The sequence below is a fragment of the Mirounga angustirostris genome, unplaced genomic scaffold (assembly GCF_029215605.1).
Source record: "Mirounga angustirostris isolate CCGP_5_RB_7025 unplaced genomic scaffold, mMirAng1.0.hap1 SCAF_1, whole genome shotgun sequence".
Classification (NCBI taxonomy): Eukaryota; Metazoa; Chordata; class Mammalia; order Carnivora; family Phocidae; genus Mirounga; species Mirounga angustirostris.
Window position 1 is genome coordinate 3892076 of NW_026991709.1, and position 19620 is coordinate 3911695.

The 19620-nt window shown below is 56.3% G+C and overlaps 2 protein-coding genes and 1 pseudogene across 2 annotated transcripts; all 3 read left to right on the top strand.

The window, feature by feature from the left end:
* LOC123842502 (splicing factor, proline- and glutamine-rich-like) overlaps positions 1 to 19620 on the top strand; it is a 164321-nt pseudogene that overhangs the window by 106500 nt on the left and 38201 nt on the right.
* Positions 1862 to 4486, top strand: TFF1 (trefoil factor 1). The gene is made up of 3 exons (XM_064576279.1): positions 1862 to 1937; positions 4178 to 4330; positions 4440 to 4486. Exons 1-3 carry the CDS (start codon positions 1862 to 1864, stop codon positions 4484 to 4486), a joined length of 276 nt encoding a protein of 91 aa, XP_064432349.1.
* On the top strand, positions 16260 to 18702 carry LOC123842538 (trefoil factor 2). Its single transcript, XM_064576354.1, has 4 exons — positions 16260 to 16347; positions 17001 to 17150; positions 18038 to 18184; positions 18665 to 18702. Exons 1-4 carry the CDS (start codon positions 16260 to 16262, stop codon positions 18700 to 18702), a joined length of 423 nt encoding a protein of 140 aa, XP_064432424.1.

Consider the following 19620-nt stretch of genomic DNA (forward strand, 5'->3'; position numbering starts at 1 on the left):
AGCCAGTGGCATTGCTGGATGGTAAGTCTATGAAGCATCAACTCCATTGACAGTCACACACTTTTCTTCCAAATTGTTGTGCAATTTGCACTTCCGTGTCTGAGAGCTCCCCTTTCGCTCTGAGAAATTAGGGGTGGTTTTCCATGATCATGAGCATCACTGCAGACCCGGCACCCCCCCCCACACCGTTTCTGGCAAACTGAACCCACCTCCACGGAGGACTCTGTGCCCTAACCCCACCCCCCGCCCCCGGGTCCTGCACATCGAGCCTCTTCTGGAGACCCCACTGGGCAGCTCGGCGGGGGGTGCTGGGCTCAGGGTGGAGGGCACAAAGGATGTGGCACCCCCAGTTCTGACTGGAGCTCCCCTCCCAGAGGGGCTGCCAGGACTGATTCACCAGGTCACTTAGAAAAGTAAGCACCTCTCCAAGGCGAATTCTCCTCAGAGCCTCATTGTTCGCTGAGGAAAGAATATTTCTCCCGTTGCTCATTCATTCATTCGTTGATTCATTCATTCCTCAACAGATGTTTACTGAATAAGGTAAGAACGACTATAGGTGCAGGGCCACCAGAAGGCACAGAGCAGACGAAGCCCCCTGCGCTCACCGACCTTCCCCTCTCCTGGGGGACAGGCACGCTCCACGTGGTGTGGCAGGAGGCCACTCCATGCACTGGGGACAGCAAGGGCTCAGAGACGGAACTGGACCTGGTGGGGCCAGGGGAGGGCTGGCCCGAGGTTACCCTTGAAGCATAAGGCCGAGGGGGCCTTACTGTGGGGCCTGAAACGGAGAGGCAGGGAGGAGCACCTCTGCTCGGTCAGTTCAACGGTTGCTCTTACATATACAGCTTCATTTTTGAAAGGACTGTGCTGTAGAGGGAAAGAGAAAACCAGACAAATTAATTTAGGTAAATAAGTTGAAATACACACTTCCTCTAGGTAGGATGTTGGACACTCTCATGTTTTCTTTTTTTTCCCTTTTTTGGGGGGGGGGATGGGGAGGAGCAGAGGGAGAGAGAATCTCAAGCAGACTCCCAGCTGAGTGCAGAGCCCAAAGCGGAACTTGATTCCACGACCCCGAGATCACGACCCGAGCCGGAACCAAGAGTCAGATGCATAAGTGATGGAGCCACCCAGGCGCCCCATTCTTGAGTTTTCAGTGTCAGTGCCAACTGCAGGGAGAACCCCTCCGGATGAGCCACGTTTCTCCCGTGAGGCACATTTGCTGACCTACGACGTGGCCATGGCAATGCCCGACAGACGGAACTCCCGGAAAAGATGAAGTTTGCAGTCCGAGGGCCCAGGGACCAAGGGGGAGAGGGGGTGCGAGCCTGTTCCTTTCCTGACCCTCTTGTGCGGCCACGGCCCTCCCCCAGACCTGGGTTCTCCAAATAGTCGAAGGCCACTGGCCCACCGCCCTTGACAGGACAGCCTGGTGGGCGGGCCCCATCGGCTCCGAGTGCGACCGCCATGGAGGGCGACCCCATGAACCACTGTTGACACAACCGTGCCTTCTGGGGCCAGCTCTCCCATGAGTCACCCTTCCATGAGCGTAATGTTGACATCTGCAGGAGGAGCTCCGCTGCGGTTAGCGATCTGGTCAGGCCCACGGGACAGGAGGGACTTTCTGAACCTCGAGTCCTTCATTCAGGATGATTACGTGCCTCGGCACTTGCCCCTATCAGCGAACTCGTTTTAATCAGCGGAGAGTACCTGGAATGGAGGACCGGGGGATCCCTCCTTAGGCAAATGTTACCTAACACTCCTGAGGCAAACAGAGCCTGCGCATAAATGCAGGGCCTGCACAGGGTCCCGTCCCTGACTCGTGGTCTCCCCTGGAGCAGAGAGGAAGGTCACGGCCGCCATGGAGCCCAGGGTGATGTGCGTCTTGGTGTTGGCGTGTGTGCTGACCCTCAGCTCCCTGGCCCAGGGCGAGCTCGGTAAGCGGCCCCCCTCCCGCATCAGCCCCCCTGGTGGTGCCTGAACCACAGACCATGTGTTTGAGCCGAGCGCCATGCTGGGCCCTGGGAGGATTTGGGAGGGTGAAGGCCCGTGGAGAGCCGCATCCAGGCCACGGCCACGGAAGCTCTGAGCACCGCTGTGAGCACGTGGGCACCCTGATCACTGCTCGCTGTGTCCGGCGCTGACACCCTGAGCACCAGCTCTCAAGGGCCGTCTCGGAGGTGTGGTGGGAGAACAGCTCCCCAGACGTCCACGCCGGCCTCCCTCTGGTCAAAGCCACCCCGATGCCCAAGGGCCCATTCCGTGGATGAGCGTCCCCCGAGGACGCCCGCAGGCTCTGCGGTCCCGGTGTGTGGGTTCCGTGGGTGCCACAACCGACAGAGTGCCCTGCTCCCTTGAGCCACCGTCTCAGCCCCTGGACCGGGACGTCGGCCTCAAGGGGCTTGGGGGTCGGACAAGGCCTCCAGAGAGCGCTTTGCGAGGTACCCTGTGCTCAGTGAGTATTATTTATTTTCATTAGATGCTGTAGTTTCCCAGGTTTTCAAAACCAGGATTTCCATAGAGGTTTGAGGAGGGGGAGAGGAACCGTGGTTTCCGCGCATCTTGGGGTACCTTTCGAGGACCCGATGGAGAACGATGAAGAAAGGGGTGTAGGGAGAGGGACGACGGAGGCACCAGGTGGCCACTTGGAATGCCCCCAAGGCAGGGACAGGCTAAGGCCGGAAAGGACACGCGGGCTTTGGGCCTGGAGAAGACGCGGCTCTGCCGTGGAGGAGGCCGGGAGTGTGGCCACGCGGCCGCCCCCAGGCCAGGCTGTGGATCCCTCTCCCCGGCCGACCCTGCTTGGTCCTCTGGCCCGAGGCTCACCCCTTCTCTGTGCGTTAGCAATCTGTCACAAGGCATCCAGAAACTCGACTGCAAGCACAGCCCGGTAGAGACCGTTCCCGTCTAGGTCCGTCCTGTGCCGGTAAATGGGTGGACAGAGCTCGGAAACCTGGAGCCCCGTCCCACCCCAGCTGCCGCTTCCTCCTCCGGCAGGTGGACAGGACACAGAGCCGTGTCTGAGCATGCACGAGCACACACACACACATGCACACACATGCACACACGCACGCACAGCTCCTCCCAACTTCACAACTGCCCTGCGGGTGGGCGACGCCGCCTTCCCTCTCTGGTGGGGAGCCAGACGCGGGGAGGCTGAAGTCCCGCAGAGGCCCCCCAGCCGGTGGGTGGGAGATGGGCCAGGCCTTCCCGCGAAGCCACAGGCCCCTCCTTCAGAGAAAGCTTGAGGCGATCCGTGGAGGGGAACGCAGAAGCCCGTGGAGGGCAGCTCCCGCGTGGGCTCGCCTTCTCAATGCCCGGCTGGGCTAACGGGGTTCAGCCCCTTCAGTTCCCGTGTGTAGACCACACGGCAGCCCTGCCTCCCCAGCGTGTCTCCCCCCAACCCGCGTGTTCTCCACCGTCCTGGCTCCCATCGTCCCCCACCCCCCAGCCCCGGGTTAAAGCTGCTGAGAGGTTGAAGGCATCCACCGACCCCAGCCTCTGTCTTTCCTACAAACGGACTACACCTCCTAAAATACACCTTGCTCTTTCTCGACTGCCTTTGAACACCTGCTCCCTCTGCAGGGTACACCCATCGTGTCCTTCATCCCCACCTGGGAACCTCCTCCCATAGGAAGCCCTCCTCGCTTTGTTCTCTGCCTTGTCCTTGTCCCTCCTGTGCTTGCCTTCGTGCAGTGAGGTGGCCTCATGGTGGCCTCCATTCACTTGCTCTTCTCCTCCATTAGACTGTTAGCTTCTTAACCAAGACTTCTCTATTTTTAATTTCTGGGTGCATCCCCCGGCACAGGGCCCAACAGGAGCTCGGTCCTTGAGCGACCTTCACTGTCTACTTTTGCCGTGCTAATTTCTGTTTCTAGCATACACAAATGGTGGTCCACAGATATTTATTGACTGAGTAAAGCTAAAGGATTGTTTGTTGAAGTGACGAATGCATGGATAAATTACGTAGGTAGGTGTAAAGTTTGCAAATCCTGGGCACCTTGCATTTGCCCTGAGCTGAAGGGTTTTCCTACCAGGAGAGGGGGCTGGGATGTCCCTCTTGTAGCCTGAGCCCTAAGTCCCTATCCGTGGCACCGGCTGGCTGCTGGTTCAACGGGAGAGGGAAGACGGACGTCAGCCAGCGACTTACCCTCCCCCTTGCCCCCTGCACCTCCAGAGACGTGTGTGGTGGCCCCCCACCACAGAACCAACTGTGGCATTCCGGGTATCACGCCTTCCCAGTGTAGAGCCAAAGGCTGCTGTTTCGACAGCACTGTGCGTGGAGTCCCGTGGTGCTTCCACCCTGTGGCCGTGGACGACACTACTGATGGTATGGCCAGGGAGGCTCTGTGGGGTCTGAGGGTGTAGGATTAGGGAGAAAACCGCAGGGGAGCGGGGGCCCTAGTCTGCACGGCCAGCTGTGTTTGTACCCGCACCAGGGGCCGCGGGCGAGCGTGGGGAGGTGGTGCAGCCTGCATCAGGCTGATGTCGGGCTGGGGACACAAAGACCAGGCTGGGAGGCCGCTTGGCAAAGAGCCCTATTTGTCCCTGTGTTTCTTCACATCACTGAGTGCAAGCCCGTGAAGGATCCTGGTAGCGCTTTATCCCTGCTTGGGTGGGATTGGAGAGAGCAGTTGAAATAGGAAGGCGGGGAGTGTTTTCTAGGGACTTTTCCCCTTGGTGCTTCCAAGCGGCATCTCTGTAGTTATTCACAAGTGAACAAACCGTGGGGTTTTCACTGCCTGTGTCTCCTTCTCACACCTCACCCTTCAGAGGAATGCTCCTTGTAGACGCGCCAGGAGCTGCAATGGCCTCAGCCGGCAGCCAGGAGCCCAGCCACGTCACCGGCAGGCACTCGGGGCCCTCCGCATCTGCGCCTCGGCTCCTGGACAGACGGCACACACCCCTGGACTCAAAAATGGCTGAACGATTAAAGGAGATGAATGTGACTCGTGCTTTCAGTTCTTTTTAAAAAATTGCAAATGATTGTCCTCTCTTGGAGAGGGAGGTACCCCATTTCCACATGTGGCCTCTCGTCCTACGTGGGCTCACCCCACCTTGAGGAGGCGCGGGTTCAGAGGAGGGAATGAGGTGTGTGTGCCAGCACTTGGTGTCAGCGCACAAGGCTGTTAGATTGTGGCGGGCAACTCGAGCGTCCTGGGGAGTGCAGCTGCTCTGGCCCCCAGCGCCAGGCAGATGGGCTCTCCCCGCTGACAGGGAGCACCAGGCCTGTTTTCTGGGGACCTGCTACTCATTCCCCACCTTATTTCTTACCTGACTTCCAGTCTATAAAAAGCGGGGGCCACTCTTTCAGCCGGGGGAGTCTCTAGGACTTCGTTCTGACTCATGAGGCAGCAGGGCATCTACTTGGAGGCTCTGGGGAATGACTTTTCCTCCTTGGAAGAAGAGCTCCCTCTTGCTGCCCTGGCCAGCCCCTGCGGCCTGACTTTGGATGTGTGGTGTGAGAGTGCGATGCGGTGCTTCGAGCAGCCGTTCTGTGCTAATGAGGAAAAGCCATAGAACTAGAGCCCTGACATCCCTGAGCTATGATTTGACTCACGCACCCTGAGACTTCATGCTGAGTCAACCCAAAAGTTCTGACGGGTTAGAGCACTGTTGGCTGGGGTTCCCCTTCCTTGTTAGCACATCACCAGGGCCCAGCTACACGGGTGGGGGCACACTCTCGCCCAACGTGAACCGCTTAGGCTGAGTCCCCCAGGCCGGGCCCTGGAGCTGTTAAAGGACTGCGGGCAATCCATTCGTTCCCGCCTCTGCACCTGGCAACCTCTCCCTAAGCCATCTGTGCAGCTCAGGCTCTCGGCTGGAAACCTCGGGCTCAGCATCAGCTGTGAGCAGCAACAGAGGGAGGCGTGGGGGGAGTCAAAGGCATGTCTTTGTTCTCGAAACCAGCTCCCTTCCGAATGATCCTTCATCCTTATCTTCATCCCCTGTCTCCCCTCCGTAACTGACGAGAACGGGGCCGAGAATGTTTACCAGCTCGCCTGTGTGAACGGACCCACAGCCCGACTGGCCCGGCCACCCTCGTGGATCACAGGCTTACTGATAATTTCAAGGATGCAATGAGAGGAAGCTCGGGGGGGCGGCTAGAGCAACCCCCATCTTGTTCCTTCCTGTGCACAGGTGCCCTAACGCACTGAATAGATGAGGTCTCTACTGGGGCTGACACAGTGGGGAGTTTGATCATGAGATGTCTCCCTTTACCACCCCCCCCCAGAGCTGTGTGGTGTTGGTGACACTTTCCATGACGTGGAGACGGGGGGCTCCGTGACTTGAAGTGCTCCTGTGGCTGGGGGTGCCCAGCAGGGACGGGCATTTGTCCTGGCGAGTGCATCTGGTCGGGGGGCCCCAGCCAGGGGACAAGGTGACTGACTAGGTGGGTCCCCAGCGAGGGAGGGCTGGCTAATGGCTTCAGCTCCCCCTCCCAGCATGTGACACGGAGAGAAATCCGGGTCCGCCATCCACCATGGGCCGTCCAGGATGTGGGGGTGCATGATCTTGGCTCCACCATCTGGACCGCAGACCTAGAGAGAGCCTGGGGATTCTTGCCCGGATGGCCCTGCCTCAGGCTGGTGGGGACCCACGTCCTTGTGTCCCTGCCGGGGAGGTGGGACACAGGGAGTGGTCTAGGCCACTCGGTCCTTGTGGAAAATTGCAACCTCCCCAAGCATCCGCTAGTAGGCTGCAGCCGAGGGGAGGGAGAGAAAACAGTCGGGCGGCCAGTGCGGGGGGCCTGACAGAGAGCCAGTGGGTGACGCACCCCAAGAGCTCCAGGACCCGAGGGCCTCAAGGAATGCTCAGGGCAGGTCTCCGGCATGTGCCCCTCCATCCCTTGGTCCCTCCAGCCCTTGGGAGCCCCAGCTCCCTGCAGCTTTGCTGGGTGGGCTGTGGAGCCCAAGGGGTGGAGGCTGAGGCTGCATGAGCAGGTGCAGAGGCTGGAGCTGGGGGCAGGGGGCACTGGGGACGTGCGACTTCCTCCTTGGGTTCAAAGAGAGAATGGATGGTGCTGGCAGGACAGAGAGGCCCAACGACAATGTGAGGGGCTGTGCCCTCAGGGCTGGGAACTCAGAGAAGTCATCACAGCCTGTGGGGTGGACCCCTGGACACCTTCCTGGCCCCCCTAGGGCCCCTTCCAGACCACCACCCTCCAGGCCCCCTCTGGGCCCCTCCCGGCCCCCTTCCAGGCCCCTCCTGGCCCCCTCCCGGCCCCCTCCAGGCCCCCTCCAAGCCCCCTCCTGGCACCCTCCAGACCACCACCCTCCAGGCCCCCTCTGAGCTCCTCCCGGCCCCCTCCAGGCACCCTCCTGGCATCCTCTAGACCACCCCCCTCCAGGCCCCCTCTGGGCTCCTCCCGGCCCCTTTCCAGGCCCTCCTGGGCCCCTCCTGGCCACTCCTGGCCCCTTCCGGCCCCTTCCAGGCCCCCTCCAAGCCCCCTCCTGGCACCCTCCAGACCACCACCCTCCAGGCCCCGTCTGAGCTCCTCCCGGCCCCCTCCAGGCCCCCTCCTGGCATCCTCTAGACCACCACCCTGCAGGCCCCCTCTGGGCTCCTCCCGGCCCCCTTCCAGGCCCCTCCCGGCCCCCTCTCATCTACCCCCCAGGCCACCCTTTTGACCCCTTCCAGACTACCACCCTCCAGGCCCCCTCTGGGTCCCTCCCGGCCCCCTTCCAGGCCCCTCCTGGCGCCCTCCTGGCCCCTCCTGGCCCCTTCCCTACCCCCTTCCCTGCCCCCTCCCAGGCCCCTCCTGGGCCCTCTAGGCCACCCTCCAGACCACTGTCCTGGCCCCCTCCTGGCCCCCTCCCAGCCCCCTTCCAGGCCCCCTCTCCCAGCAGCGAGAGTCCCGGGTGGCCAGTTGGCAGCTGCCTGAGGCCCCTGAGTCCTTGAGGCACCTTGGGAGAGGGGTGGGAACAGGCAGCTATAACAATAAAGTCCTTTCCTGGGAACAGTTCTGCCGATAAGGCACAAGGAAGGACGTGTCTCTCATGCATGTGCATATGCGCATGCACATGCGTGCACACACACACACGCACACGCACATGCACACACACACACTTGGCTGTTAAAGGGCCCGGGGAAGCTGGGCTGAAGGTGGCCATTTGGGGGCAAGCCCTCTGCAACTTGCACCATTGGATTTCCCTCAGAAGAGAGGAGGCCATCCTGATAATTGCAGTCTTTGAATACATTGCTTGGCAGTGAAAAGTTTTATATATTTCCTATTTTGCTTTTAGAAACAGGCTTTCCACCTCATAGCAATGCAATGGAGTGATGTGTCTGTTTAAAGTTGGCTTGGTTTTACTAGGCATGAAGCTGAAATGCCAGCCTGACCCATTTAACACCTGGCAAAGCCGTCTGTGCCATCCTGCCCATCTTCTACCAGCCTGGAAAGCGGCAACTCAGGAGACCTTCTAGAACTTCCCATGTCCTTCAAGGACTTCAGACAAAAGTTCAGACCTCTCTCGTGGGGGGAGCTCCACGTTTCGGGGGGAGTTGGGGATCTCCTAGGTAGACAGCCGGCGGGGGAGAGAGTTGTATCTTCGTTAGACTCGGAATCTCAGAATGTGACAGAGGAGCTTCCAGGGGTGGAGCGGTGGGGAGGACGATGGAGAGGGCCCAGGGCAGTGTGGGAGCACGTGCTGCCCCTGAGGCCGGTGGGGCTGGGGCTCCGGATACTAACCGCTCCCCCGCCTTCTCCTTCAATGTGAGTGGGTGTGTGAGTCAGTGGCCACCATCCCCGGCAGCAAAGGACCACACCTTGTATGGCTTCCGCAACAGACATTTATCGTCTCCCAGCTCCAGAGGCTGGATGTCCAACATCCACGCGTTGGCAGGGCTGGTTCCGCCCGTCCGTGTGTGCAGCCTTCTCCCCACATCCTCCCATGGGCGTCCCGCTGTGCATGTCTGTGTCCTAAGACACCAGTCTTACTGCATCAGGGCCCACCCTATGGGCCTCCTTGTACCTTAATCACCTTTTGAAAGATCTTATCTCTAAATCAAGTCACGTTCTGATTACTGGGGGTCAGGACTTCAACAGATGAATTGGGTGGGAGCCCAATTCAGCCCGTGACAGCTGGTGTCTGTTCCTTGCTACCAAGGAGCCCTAATCGATGCAGATCACCACAGGGGAGGTGTCATGATCATCTTCTACATCTGAGACTGGTCAATCTGCCGATAATGGTAGGAAAACAAATGCAATATGCGAAACTGAAAATGTGTCCAGTACAGAGAGTGGGAAACTTGTGGCCTGTGGATGTGGGTGGCGCTCCTGAGATGTCTTAAATGTAGACAGCTGGTAACCTGTAGGATGCGTTACACAATAAAACGAAAGGAATGAGCAGAAATGTACTATAGATAGGCAGGGATGGAAAGGCCAAGCGATCGGAAGCAGACTGTGAGTGTCCAGGCTGAAAACTCTGATATCTCTAAATCAGGGACCCATCAATAACCCCTGTCATGGCCCTCATCAGGCCCATGTGTCAGCCCCAGAAACACAGACTAATGTCACGGCTGCCCTGTGGGTCACCACGGGCTCCAGCTGGGCCGGCAATGCTTGCCCTGAGTCTCTCTGATAGAGCTCAGGCATGGTGGCCCCTGGTGCCGTCCGTGTCCCAGCCCCTTGCTCAAGCCCCATTGCTGGTCCTGGGTAGCCTGCGTTGGTGGGAAGGCTGAGAGCAGGACAGAACATTACCCAGGGTCCAGGTATGTGGTCCTTCCACCCACCTGCACCCCCGGCAAAGCATTAACCTGCCACTTCTCCTGCCTCTTGATTTTCACACATGGTGTCCATTGATTTTCCATTCTCTGTGGCTTTGATCCACAAGGCTTTCTGTTCTGTGACTGGCTGTGTACTTGGAGGCTTCCATTGCTTCTGGATAATTTCCAGACAATAACAGGATTCTGTTCAGAAAATGTTGATCTAAGGATTAGACCAGGAACCGGTTCTCGAAGCCAAATTGTGGTTTAAGATCTTATTTGTAGGGTCACTGGGAAGGATATTGTTAGTTTAAGAAAACTCCCTCGCCTTTCTTTTTGAGTGTGGGGAGGGGTGGTCGGGGGAAATGTTCAACGCTTGCGACCCTGATAGGAACATCAGCTAATAAGAGAGAGACACACTTGGCAAATCCAGCATGGAACTTACAGGAAGGTATCAAAGGCTCCTAGGACACAGTCACGTTTTTAAAAGATTTTATTTATTCATTTGAGACACAGAGATAGAGAGAGAGAGCATGAGCAGGGGGAGAGGCAGAGGGAGAGGGAGAAGCAGGTTTCCCGCCGAGCAGGGAGCCCGATGCGGGCTCAATCCCAGGACCCTGGGATCAGGACCTGAGCTGAAGGCAGATGCTTAACGACTGAACCACCCAGGCACCCCTCAAACATTTTTAAGTTTTAAGATTGGCCAGATCGCAGCTTGTCTCAGCATGGTGCCAAATAAAACAAAACAAAACACCCACTCAGACACCAAAGAGACACCTTAAAGTAATTTAAACCTTGATGAAAATCTCTCAGAGAAGTTCAAGGAGGAATTTCATCACACAACACCCTGAAAAATGTGCTAAAATTTATGTCTGTCCAATTATATCCCTCAAATATAACTTATCAAGACATTTCCGATGTCATTCCCTCCCAGATTCAGTATCAAAATTCCCATCAGCATCAGTTGATTTGCTTATTTCTTCTCCCAGCTTTGGCCACGTTCTTTATTATGTAGATACATTTAGTCCTGGGCTTTAAAAGATTCTGTTATTTACCCACCTTACTGAGTAGCACAACTAAACTGCAGAAACCAAACCAGAAACTTACAACGCTGGGAAGACTGGTGGGGACCTCTGCCTTTCTGGATTTGGTGTGATTATGCATGTAAATGTTGGAAATAAAAATACGTTTTCCCCTGATGATACTGTAACAACGAGATATTTATACGACTCAGGTTTTAAAAGGCATGTGAGACTTTGAAAAGCATTTAAAATTCCTTCTTCCACCTCTCCTTTTACAGATGAGGACACTAATCAGGAGACAGGAGGAGGCTTGCCTAGTTTATTTGCATATATCCATATTTAGATACTGTTTCATGAATTACAGAAGGTAATTTGGGTAAGAGGCAACACAAGGCGGACAAGTTCCTGCCTCGGTTCCCAGTCACGTGAGCAGACTAGGTCAGGTTTCCGGGATACAACGTGAGTGAGGCGAGGTCTCCATCTCACCCTACACGAACTTGCCGTGTTACTTGGGCAAATCCTTTTACCTCTACAGACCATGAAATGGGGGTGAAATCTTAGCTCTGACTCGGGATGGTTGTAGGGATGAAACGAGATAGAGCATGTGAAATCCTTAGAAGATCACCTGGCACAAAGTCAGCCTGCAATGCGTGTTAACTGTTCTCTTTCGTACAATCAATAAAGGAATAAGGAATGTGGAAATCCACTTCACGTGCAGGTGTTGAGAACTAGGTGAAGTAGGGTGTGTGGGGGGGTGAAGGGTGCCTGTCCTCACTCTGGTGAAAGTGAATTCTTCTTGGAAGAGGTTCCTTAGTTAGGAGCTGAAGGAGGGGCAGGCTGAACGGTCAGGGTGCGTCTAGAGAAGAGCAAGTTCTTACACTGTCAGAGGCCCAGTAGCACAAGAGAGTGGTGGTGGTGATGGGGTGGGGGGACCAGTTCCTACAGAGTCTTGCTTTTCATACCCAGGAACCTGTACTTGGTCTTTACCCTACAGGTTGTGGGGAGTGCGGGGTGGCAAGGGAGTGACATATATAGAGTTGCCCTTTTTAAAGATAATTAAGGAAGCAAGCTTTTGTCTGGTTGGGGCCCAAACCCCCAACTTTTGTCTGTGGCTGAGATCCTAGATGGGAGACAGTTGCTGCAAACCAAGGGAGAAGCCTCGCCGACCGGACTGCGTGGCACCCGGCCAGGTGGGAAGTGGTGGCACCTCCTGTGGGACTCATGCCCTCCTCAGCCACAAGAACGGCCTTGAAAATTTCTCAGGCAACAGGTTTGCAAGTGGCCAATTCTCGGGGTTTTTGTTTGTCTAAAAAAAAAAGTATTTTGAAATCTCTGTGCCTTCTGCTCATTTTTGCTGTGAACCCAGAACTGCTCTGAAAAAACAAAATCCATGTTTTAAAAGAGGCTTTTGCTTTTATCGTTGAGGGATACTCTCACTGAGTATAAAATTCTGACCTTATAACAGTTGGTTTCTTTTCTTCCAGCACTTAAAAATCATCATTCTGTTCCTTCCGGTGTGCACCGTTTCAGCGAGAAGTCAGCTGCGTTGCCCTGAAAGTGGGAACTTCAGGGGCTGTAAGAATTCTTGTAATCACTTATTTTCAACAATATGATCATGCTTTGCCTTGATATGGTTCTCTTGGTATTTATCTTGCTTGGAGTTTATTGAGCTTCTAAGATATATGGGTTTATGTTTTTCATCAAGTTTCCCCCCCAAGATAGTCCATTATTTCTTCAAATACTTCTTCTCTCCTCTCTTTCTGGCACACCAATTACAAGTCTGTTAGACCCCTTGACACTGTCCCCCGGGGGCCCTGAAGTTCTGTTCATTGTGTTCAGCCCCCTTTCTCTGCTTCAGTTTGGAGAATTTATACTGCGCTGGCTTCTGATAAACCAGCTGTTTCTTCCACAGTATCTAATCTAAAACCCATACAGTGGATTTTTTCCTTTCGGATACTGTGTTTTCATGTCTGGAATTTCCACTTGCTTCTTTTCTAGTTTCTATTCTCCATTCAGATTTTTAAATGTTCTTCATTATATTTTTGTGTTTCTTTAAATGTTTGAGCAGTTAAATGCAGCTTCTGGGTCTATCTTTATTCACTGGTCTTTCTAATGACTATGGGTCATGTTTTCCTGCTTCTTCACACATCTGGTGGTGTCTGGTTTTGTGTGAAACATCATGGATGCAATGTCGTGTGTCTGGGTTTTATTGTCTCCCTTAGTAAATTGCTGAGTTTGTTCTGCTGGGCAGTTAATTTGCTTGCCAGGTGAACCTGATTCTTTTAAGACTTGTTTTACCGTTATGCTAGAATAGGCACAGAGTGCCTTTCCTCTAGAACTAGATCAAGCCTACTTTTATGGCACATTGTGGACTGAATGTTTGCGTACCCCTAAAATTCATCTGTTAAGGTCCTAACGCCCAATATGATTGTATTTGGGGGTGGGACCTTTGGGAAGTAATTAGGGTTAGGTGAGGTCCTGAGGATGGAGTCCTCATGGTGGGACACCAGAGAGCTTATTCTCTCTCTCTCTCTCCACCAGGTGAGACACAGTGAGAAGGTGGTGTCTGCAGACCAGGAGGAGGGCCCTCCCCAGAACCAGACCATGTGGGGAGCCTGATCTTGGACTTCCGGCCTCCAGAACTGTGAGAGACAAATGTCAGCTCTTTAAGGCACCGTGTCTGTGTATTTTGAGTAAGACATGACGCGGCCTTCTGAGTCCCTGCTGAATGCCCCACCTGGCCAGTAAGCCTTCTCCCCATGGCGGTCAGAGCTCAGACGATTTCTGTGTTGTGGTTGCCCCGCTACGTTCTCCCCCCACAAGTGCATGTTCTTTCCCGGCAGCTTCTGCCGCCTGCCCTTGTCTTCAGGGGCACCTAAGTCTTTGACTAAAACCCCAGAGAGACCACCACTCATAATTCTGGAGCGCCCTCTTCTCTGGGCCCCTACCCTGAAAATCCACTGCCTCTGTGGCTTCTAGTTCCAGCGTCCGTCCCCACAGCCCGGCGAGCCTGCCTGCTCGGTGCGGTCGCCTCGCTGGGCTGTGGTCCAGACGGTAGCTGCAGGCAGAGCACAGGGTGACCGAGGGACTCCTGCACTGCCTCCTTCTCTCAGCCGGCCTCTGCCTGTTGCTCAGCATCTGGACATGTTCTGTCACATAGTTCCAGTTTCTTATGCCGGGGAGGGAGAGTCTGGTACCAGTCTCTCCATCATAGTCAGAAGCAGAGGTCCACGCGGGTGATATCTGAGGACGTTCCCATTGATGATTTCTGTTTTCTCTGTGAACTGATAGACAATACCACCCCCCAAAGTTTGCAGAATGGTAGTGAGAGGGGGTGGAGAAGGATAGCTTCCAAGAAGGATTATAATGCCAGTGAGAGCCAGGATCCGTCTGAGACCCTGCATCGACAGTGGCCCTAGTCAGAGGCGGGTGTGAGGCGGGCTCAGCTGTGGGGCTGGGCCCGGAGACAGCAAGCAGATGGGTGCACGCTGCGTACCAGGACAGTGGGAGGAGCAGATAGAGTGGGGACCGTGCGGACCAGGCTGGGAAAGAAGGAGGGTGGAAGGGATGGGCATGATGGTGCTCACAGAGGGAAAGAGAGGGATTGAGGCAGTGGAGGGCCTTAGGATTTGAAGAACAGGTGTGGTGGGAGTAACAGAGAAGATGTTAGACGCTTAGGACATCCTGAACAGAAAGGACATTAGCATGTCTTCTTTCTGAGTAGAGGATGAGTTCCAAGTGTGGTTGTGGGAGACACGTAGCAGACATGGAGTAGGGACGGATGTTTCTAGAGATGAGGACGAAATGAAAAGCCAAGTGGCTATGAATTTGGATGAACTGTTCACTGGAATGCAGAAGCCATCTGGGATGTTGCTAGGTTGTGGCGTGACAAGGGACACTGAACTCAGTGCTAAATCCTTAACGAAATTGACAGGCTGAAGGTCAGGAGATGACAGGGGGCAGGGGCATCGGAAGTCGGCCAGGACACAGCCTGCATCCCCGAGGAGCACGGTTTTGCATGCACGGGGAGACGCTGGGGCACAAGGCCAGCATCCAGCCCCCCAGCCTGAGCCCCTGTGATGGGCACACGGCCACCGAGCACAGTCTCGGAGGCTGTGTTGAGCACAGCCCCGCACTCAGGTAGGGCGCCGCTGACATGGGAGATGTTGCATCTATTATCATGATTTGCCCACAGCTCCAAGTAACTTGGCTTGAAGCAAGTGAGCCTTTTTCTAACTCGTACAGAAGCACCGTGTGGACAGTTGGTGCCCTGGGTGGGGCCTGAGCACCTCTCCTGGGATGAGCACAAGGGAAGCGTGTCCGGGAAGGGAAGCGTGTCTGGGAAGGCACAGGCTTCTGCTGGTGCCGGGGGTGAGGGGGAGAGACCAGGGGCTCGGCATGGATGAGGGGTTCTGCAGGACTCCTGGAAGGGCCAGGATGGGGGCAGTGGGAGGAAGTGGGTAGCAGGTCAGGGAGAGGAAGCAGAGTGGGGAGACAATGGTCACTCGGGACCCTTATGTCTTGCTGGTGACCAAAGGTGGCGGGGACATGGGATGGGGAAAGTTGACTTTCCAAGATTTCAAGGAATGTGGTGGCTGCCCAGGGGGTCAGGGACCTGGACTGGAGGGGCTGGAGTGGGTCAGGCAGAAGCTTTCTGGACCCCGAGAACGCTGGGTTTTGGATTCTGTGCATCTCTGGGTCCCTGGCTGCTCAACCCGCGATTTACAGATGGGGCCCCTCCTGCAAGGCATCAGGCGGTGGGGGCTCACGGCCTCCTCTCTGCCCCAAATCTTCCCTCTTTGTCCCTTGGGGTGCCTCCCTGTCCCTCCTCTCCCCTCTCTCCATCCCATCCATGGACTCTGCCCCAGAGCATTGCACCCCTGCGCATGGGCATGCTCATGTCTTTAGGAAACACACAGGGCTCCCATGGAAGAAAAACAGAGGCATTTCGGGGGCTGCTGAAACAAGCTTGTGATTTTTACACACCAGCCTCATGCCCACGGGGAGCAGCCCCTCCCCAAGACGGAGCCAAGGAGACACAGAAGACTAGGGGCTGGCAGAGGCATCCACGACGACCTTGAGGTGGGGTCTTCTCTATGCCTCTGCCGGCTTGGTCGTTTTCCCCGGTAACCTTGGGTCTAATATTAAAAAAAAAAAATTATGTGATAACCACGTACTTTATCAGGAGACATACCAGGCTTATCCCTTCCTGGGTGTGACCCTGGGGCTGCCCAGTGCCAGACGTGCATGTGGCCGCTTTTCCACGTTGGCATCCTGGTGCGACCTGGCTCCTGGCCCAGGGACGGCATGGGAGCTCCTGCCGGAAGCCTTGCCCGTAGGCACGGCCACTCGGTCTCCTGCCCAGCGGCCTATCTCAGCTCCTTTTCCCAACAAAGGACCCGAGGGGTTGGTGCCACAGGGGACAGAGAAAAGTTAGAGTTTGCTGAGCAAACAGAGAGGACATTATAAAACAGCTCATGGCAGTGGGCGGTGAGCATTCTGTAGGCGGCCCCAGCGTGTGGCGTGGACATGGGATCTCGAAGCGTCCAGCTCCTGGCCGTGCTCCTCGTCCTGGGGGACAAGTGGCTGTGTTCCCTGGTGGCGGCCCAGAAACCTTGTAAGTGACCACCTGTATGTCGCCCTGTGCAGCTCAGCGTCCTTGACTGGGCAACAGAGCATTCAGGCCCGCGAGCCGGGAGAAACCCCAAATGCAATGGGCGTATGCAAGTCCCTTGCCCTTGGTGGGTCTCTGTTCTTGTTTGTCTTCCTCAAAGCCACAGGGTGGTATGATGGGCTCACTGGAGAGCAGAAGTAGCTAAAAAGGCATCCTGAGCTCGGTGATGTGGGCTGATTGCATTTGTGCATCCTTTTCTGCCATTCGGGAGGAACACCCAGGGGTATGTGAGACCTCCAGGAAAGGCCTCCTTCCGTGACCACAGGTGCTGGGGGGCCGGCTGGGGAGACGGGCTGGGGCAGGTGGCCCCCAGGGCATCTGGAGCCCACCTTGGTCACCTTTCCTCTTGAGTTTTCCCAAGGTCCACCGTCTGCCATATTTCCTGAAGTCTTTCCTTCCTTTTTTTTTTTTTTTAAACTAATAATTTCTGCAAAGCCCTGTTTGTTCCTCAAGACGTCGCATAGTTGAAATCTGGGAGAGATCAGACTTTGTGGTTTCCCTGTGTGGCCGCTGGACCTGGGGAAGGGTCCGAAAGTGCCCCCGAGAGCAGGCGGGTCCCATGGGGGGGGACAGGTTGACCGAGGCTCTCCCCCCAGCCCCCTGCCAGTGCTCACGGATCGCAGTCCAGAACAGGAAGAACTGTGGCTTCCCGGGCATCACCCCTGAGACGTGCTTCGGCATGGGATGCTGCTTTGACTCCACAGTCCCCAATGTCCCCTGGTGTTTCCACTCCCTTCCAAAGCAAGGTAACTGGCCGAGGAACTGGCCCTCTTCCCGTCCCCACCCCAGCCAGCCAGAAGGGAAGAGACAGCGGCCTCTGGCCCGCTGTCCCCACCTGGAGCCCCAAGGGTCAGCCACTCGCCCCTCCCACAGACATCTGTGAGAAGCCATCACAGTTTCTTGTATGATTAGAAGGAAAAACAGCTCCCAGGCCTCTCTTAGCTGTAAAGCTGCGACTTCTGAAGGAGCTTTTAAGGGATATGAAGGCAGTTAATAGGACATTCTCCACATAACTGCTCACAGGCCTCAAATGGTAAGAGATTCAGTTAAGACTTCCAGGATGTTCTTCTGAGGATGAGGTTTACGGCAGCGCACACTCGCAAAATAGAAGGTAATTATTCGTGCCGAGGCATGCACAGAAGAAAGTTGTGTGTGCAGAGCATGCCGTGGGGGTGGAGCCCGGCACCCACGGCCCCCTGGCCGCAGCCGTTGCAGGTTCCCTGGGCTCCGAAGGGGACAAGACACATGGCTGGCTTTTAGGCAGGGCCCTTTCTCTGGTGGAAGCATTGCTGGCTTTTAGGACTTCAGCAAGATGCTTCACCTGCTTAAAGGTGCTCACCGCCCGTTCTCATCAGAGTACGGTGGTCACCCATTTTACAGATGGGAATATCAGGTCCAGAGAGGTGAACTGAGTTTCCCAAGGCCCCAGGACGTCAGACCTGTAGCATCCGTGCAGATCCTTGGGTGGTCAGGTGCTGGCACCAGCCCCTAGACGGTCCTTGGGGGGTCGTGGTCCAGCAGCCGCTCCTAGCACAGGGAGGCTGAACCCAGCCACATCACCGTGGGAGGACGGACAGAGACATTGCCGGTTGCTGGGCTGCCCTCACTGAGTCTCCGTGTTGCTCCTTTCCAGAGGCGGAGCAGTGTGTCATGGAAGTGTCCGCCCGTAGGAACTGCGGGTACCCGGGCATCAGCCCTCAGGAGTGCGCGTCCCGCAAGTGCTGCTTTTCCGACACTATCGTCAACGTGCCCTGGTGTTTCTTCCCAATGTCTGTGGAAGGTAACGTCCTGCGGGGCGGGGGCTGGGAGCCAAGGCGGGCCCCAAGCCAGCCCCAGGCCTGGCCCCCATCGGGGCCGGGCCCCCGAGCCCAGTGGGGACCATCTCCGGAAAAGGCGGCTCTGAGGGTGGCTTGTGCGACCCCCGCGGAGAGCGGGTCACCTCCGCCACGCCCCTGGATCCCCGCCCAGCTGTCCTGCAGCCACGCGTTGGCAGGGCCACTAAGTGCCACAAGCTGTGCCGGGTGCCGGGGCGGACGTGGGCCTTCTCCCGTGGGCCTTGCTCTTCCCTCACCCGTGAGCACGAGGGTCAAGTTCTGCCCATGGCGGCCTGCTCAGGGCCACCCCGGCAGGGTCTGGTTGTCCCCCCCGCCTTAGCTACAGTGCGTCTCCGACCCTGAGTTATCCACACCAAGGACAGGTCCGGCACGGCCCCCAAATGGGCTGCGTGCCCTTGCCGGACGCTTTCCTTTCCCCGTTTCAGAACATCAGGGTGAGCCACAGAGCGCAGCAGAGACCTAAGGGTCTCTCTGGACAGTTGCCAGTTATGGGGGAGAATGGACCCCCGAGAAGTGTCCTCCTGCCCCCGCCCCGGGAGGGAGCTCCTTGGGCAGGAAATCTGGCCATGGGCCTGTTGACAGGAGCCCCCAAGGCCTGTCGCCGTGGACTCCCTCGGCCCCCAGACACTGTCCCCACCCACTGGCATTTCACACTTCCAGATTGCCATTACTAAGAGGAGTCCCTTCCGAGAACCCACCAGGCTCTCTGGGTGTTTGGAAATGAAGAAGACTCACCATCGCATCTCACGTCTCCAGAGTTCCTGGCTTTCCTTAATCTGCTTTTTATCCTTTTCACTGGTTCAACATACATTTCTTCAAATAAAGAAAACCCTTAAAGTCTGCTAAATTTCCTTTTGGCTTCATTGACACAGAAGTGGAGCGACAGAGGGAGAGAGGGAGTGTGCGTGCATACAGGTGTGAGGGTGTGAGTGTGTGTGGGGGGGGTGGGGACAACTCACCCAGCCGGTGCAAACCACCCCAGCAGCAAGAGGGAATTCACGATCCACGATCGCTCCCATTCCCAATCATTTGTATAGAAACTCAAATGACTTTAGCCCTGAAAACCTCTTGCAGTAACGTCTGATTTCAGATTGCAATTACAAAATTGCCTCGCCTTTACCAAATGCATCCCAGACTATGGCTTTTGCAGGAGTGCGGGGCACCACCGTCCGTCCTCGCAGGGGTGGGGCGGGGTGGGCTGGCTCCGACGCTTCCCATCCTCCACCCCCGAGCAGCTGTGGCGACGTGCCGAAGTCTGGGTCCAAAGAGGAGGTTGACAACTGCCACCGAGGCCAAGCCAGCCTATGGGAGGGTTTTGGCACAAAACCTAGCGTGTGTCTCCGCGGAAGGGTCCTGGCATTCTTCGGTCGGGGGTGGGCAT

Bases quoted from the DNA above. Each gene is read 5' to 3' on its own strand.
- TFF1 (XM_064576279.1), top strand. From the start codon at position 1,862: ATGGAGCCCAGGGTGATGTGCGTCTTGGTGTTGGCGTGTGTGCTGACC. The intron at 1,938-4,177 runs GTAAGCGGCCCC...CTGCACCTCCAG, and splicing joins CCTGGCCCAGGGCGAGCTCG to AGACGTGTGTGGTGGCCCCC. The intron at 4,331-4,439 runs GTATGGCCAGGG...TACCCGCACCAG, and splicing joins CGTGGACGACACTACTGATG to GGGCCGCGGGCGAGCGTGGG.
- LOC123842538 (XM_064576354.1), top strand. From the start codon at position 16,260: ATGGGATCTCGAAGCGTCCAGCTCCTGGCCGTGCTCCTCGTCCTGGGG. The intron at 16,348-17,000 runs GTAAGTGACCAC...CTCTCCCCCCAG, and splicing joins GGTGGCGGCCCAGAAACCTT to CCCCCTGCCAGTGCTCACGG. The intron at 18,185-18,664 runs GTAACGTCCTGC...TCCCCGTTTCAG, and splicing joins CTTCCCAATGTCTGTGGAAG to AACATCAGGGTGAGCCACAG.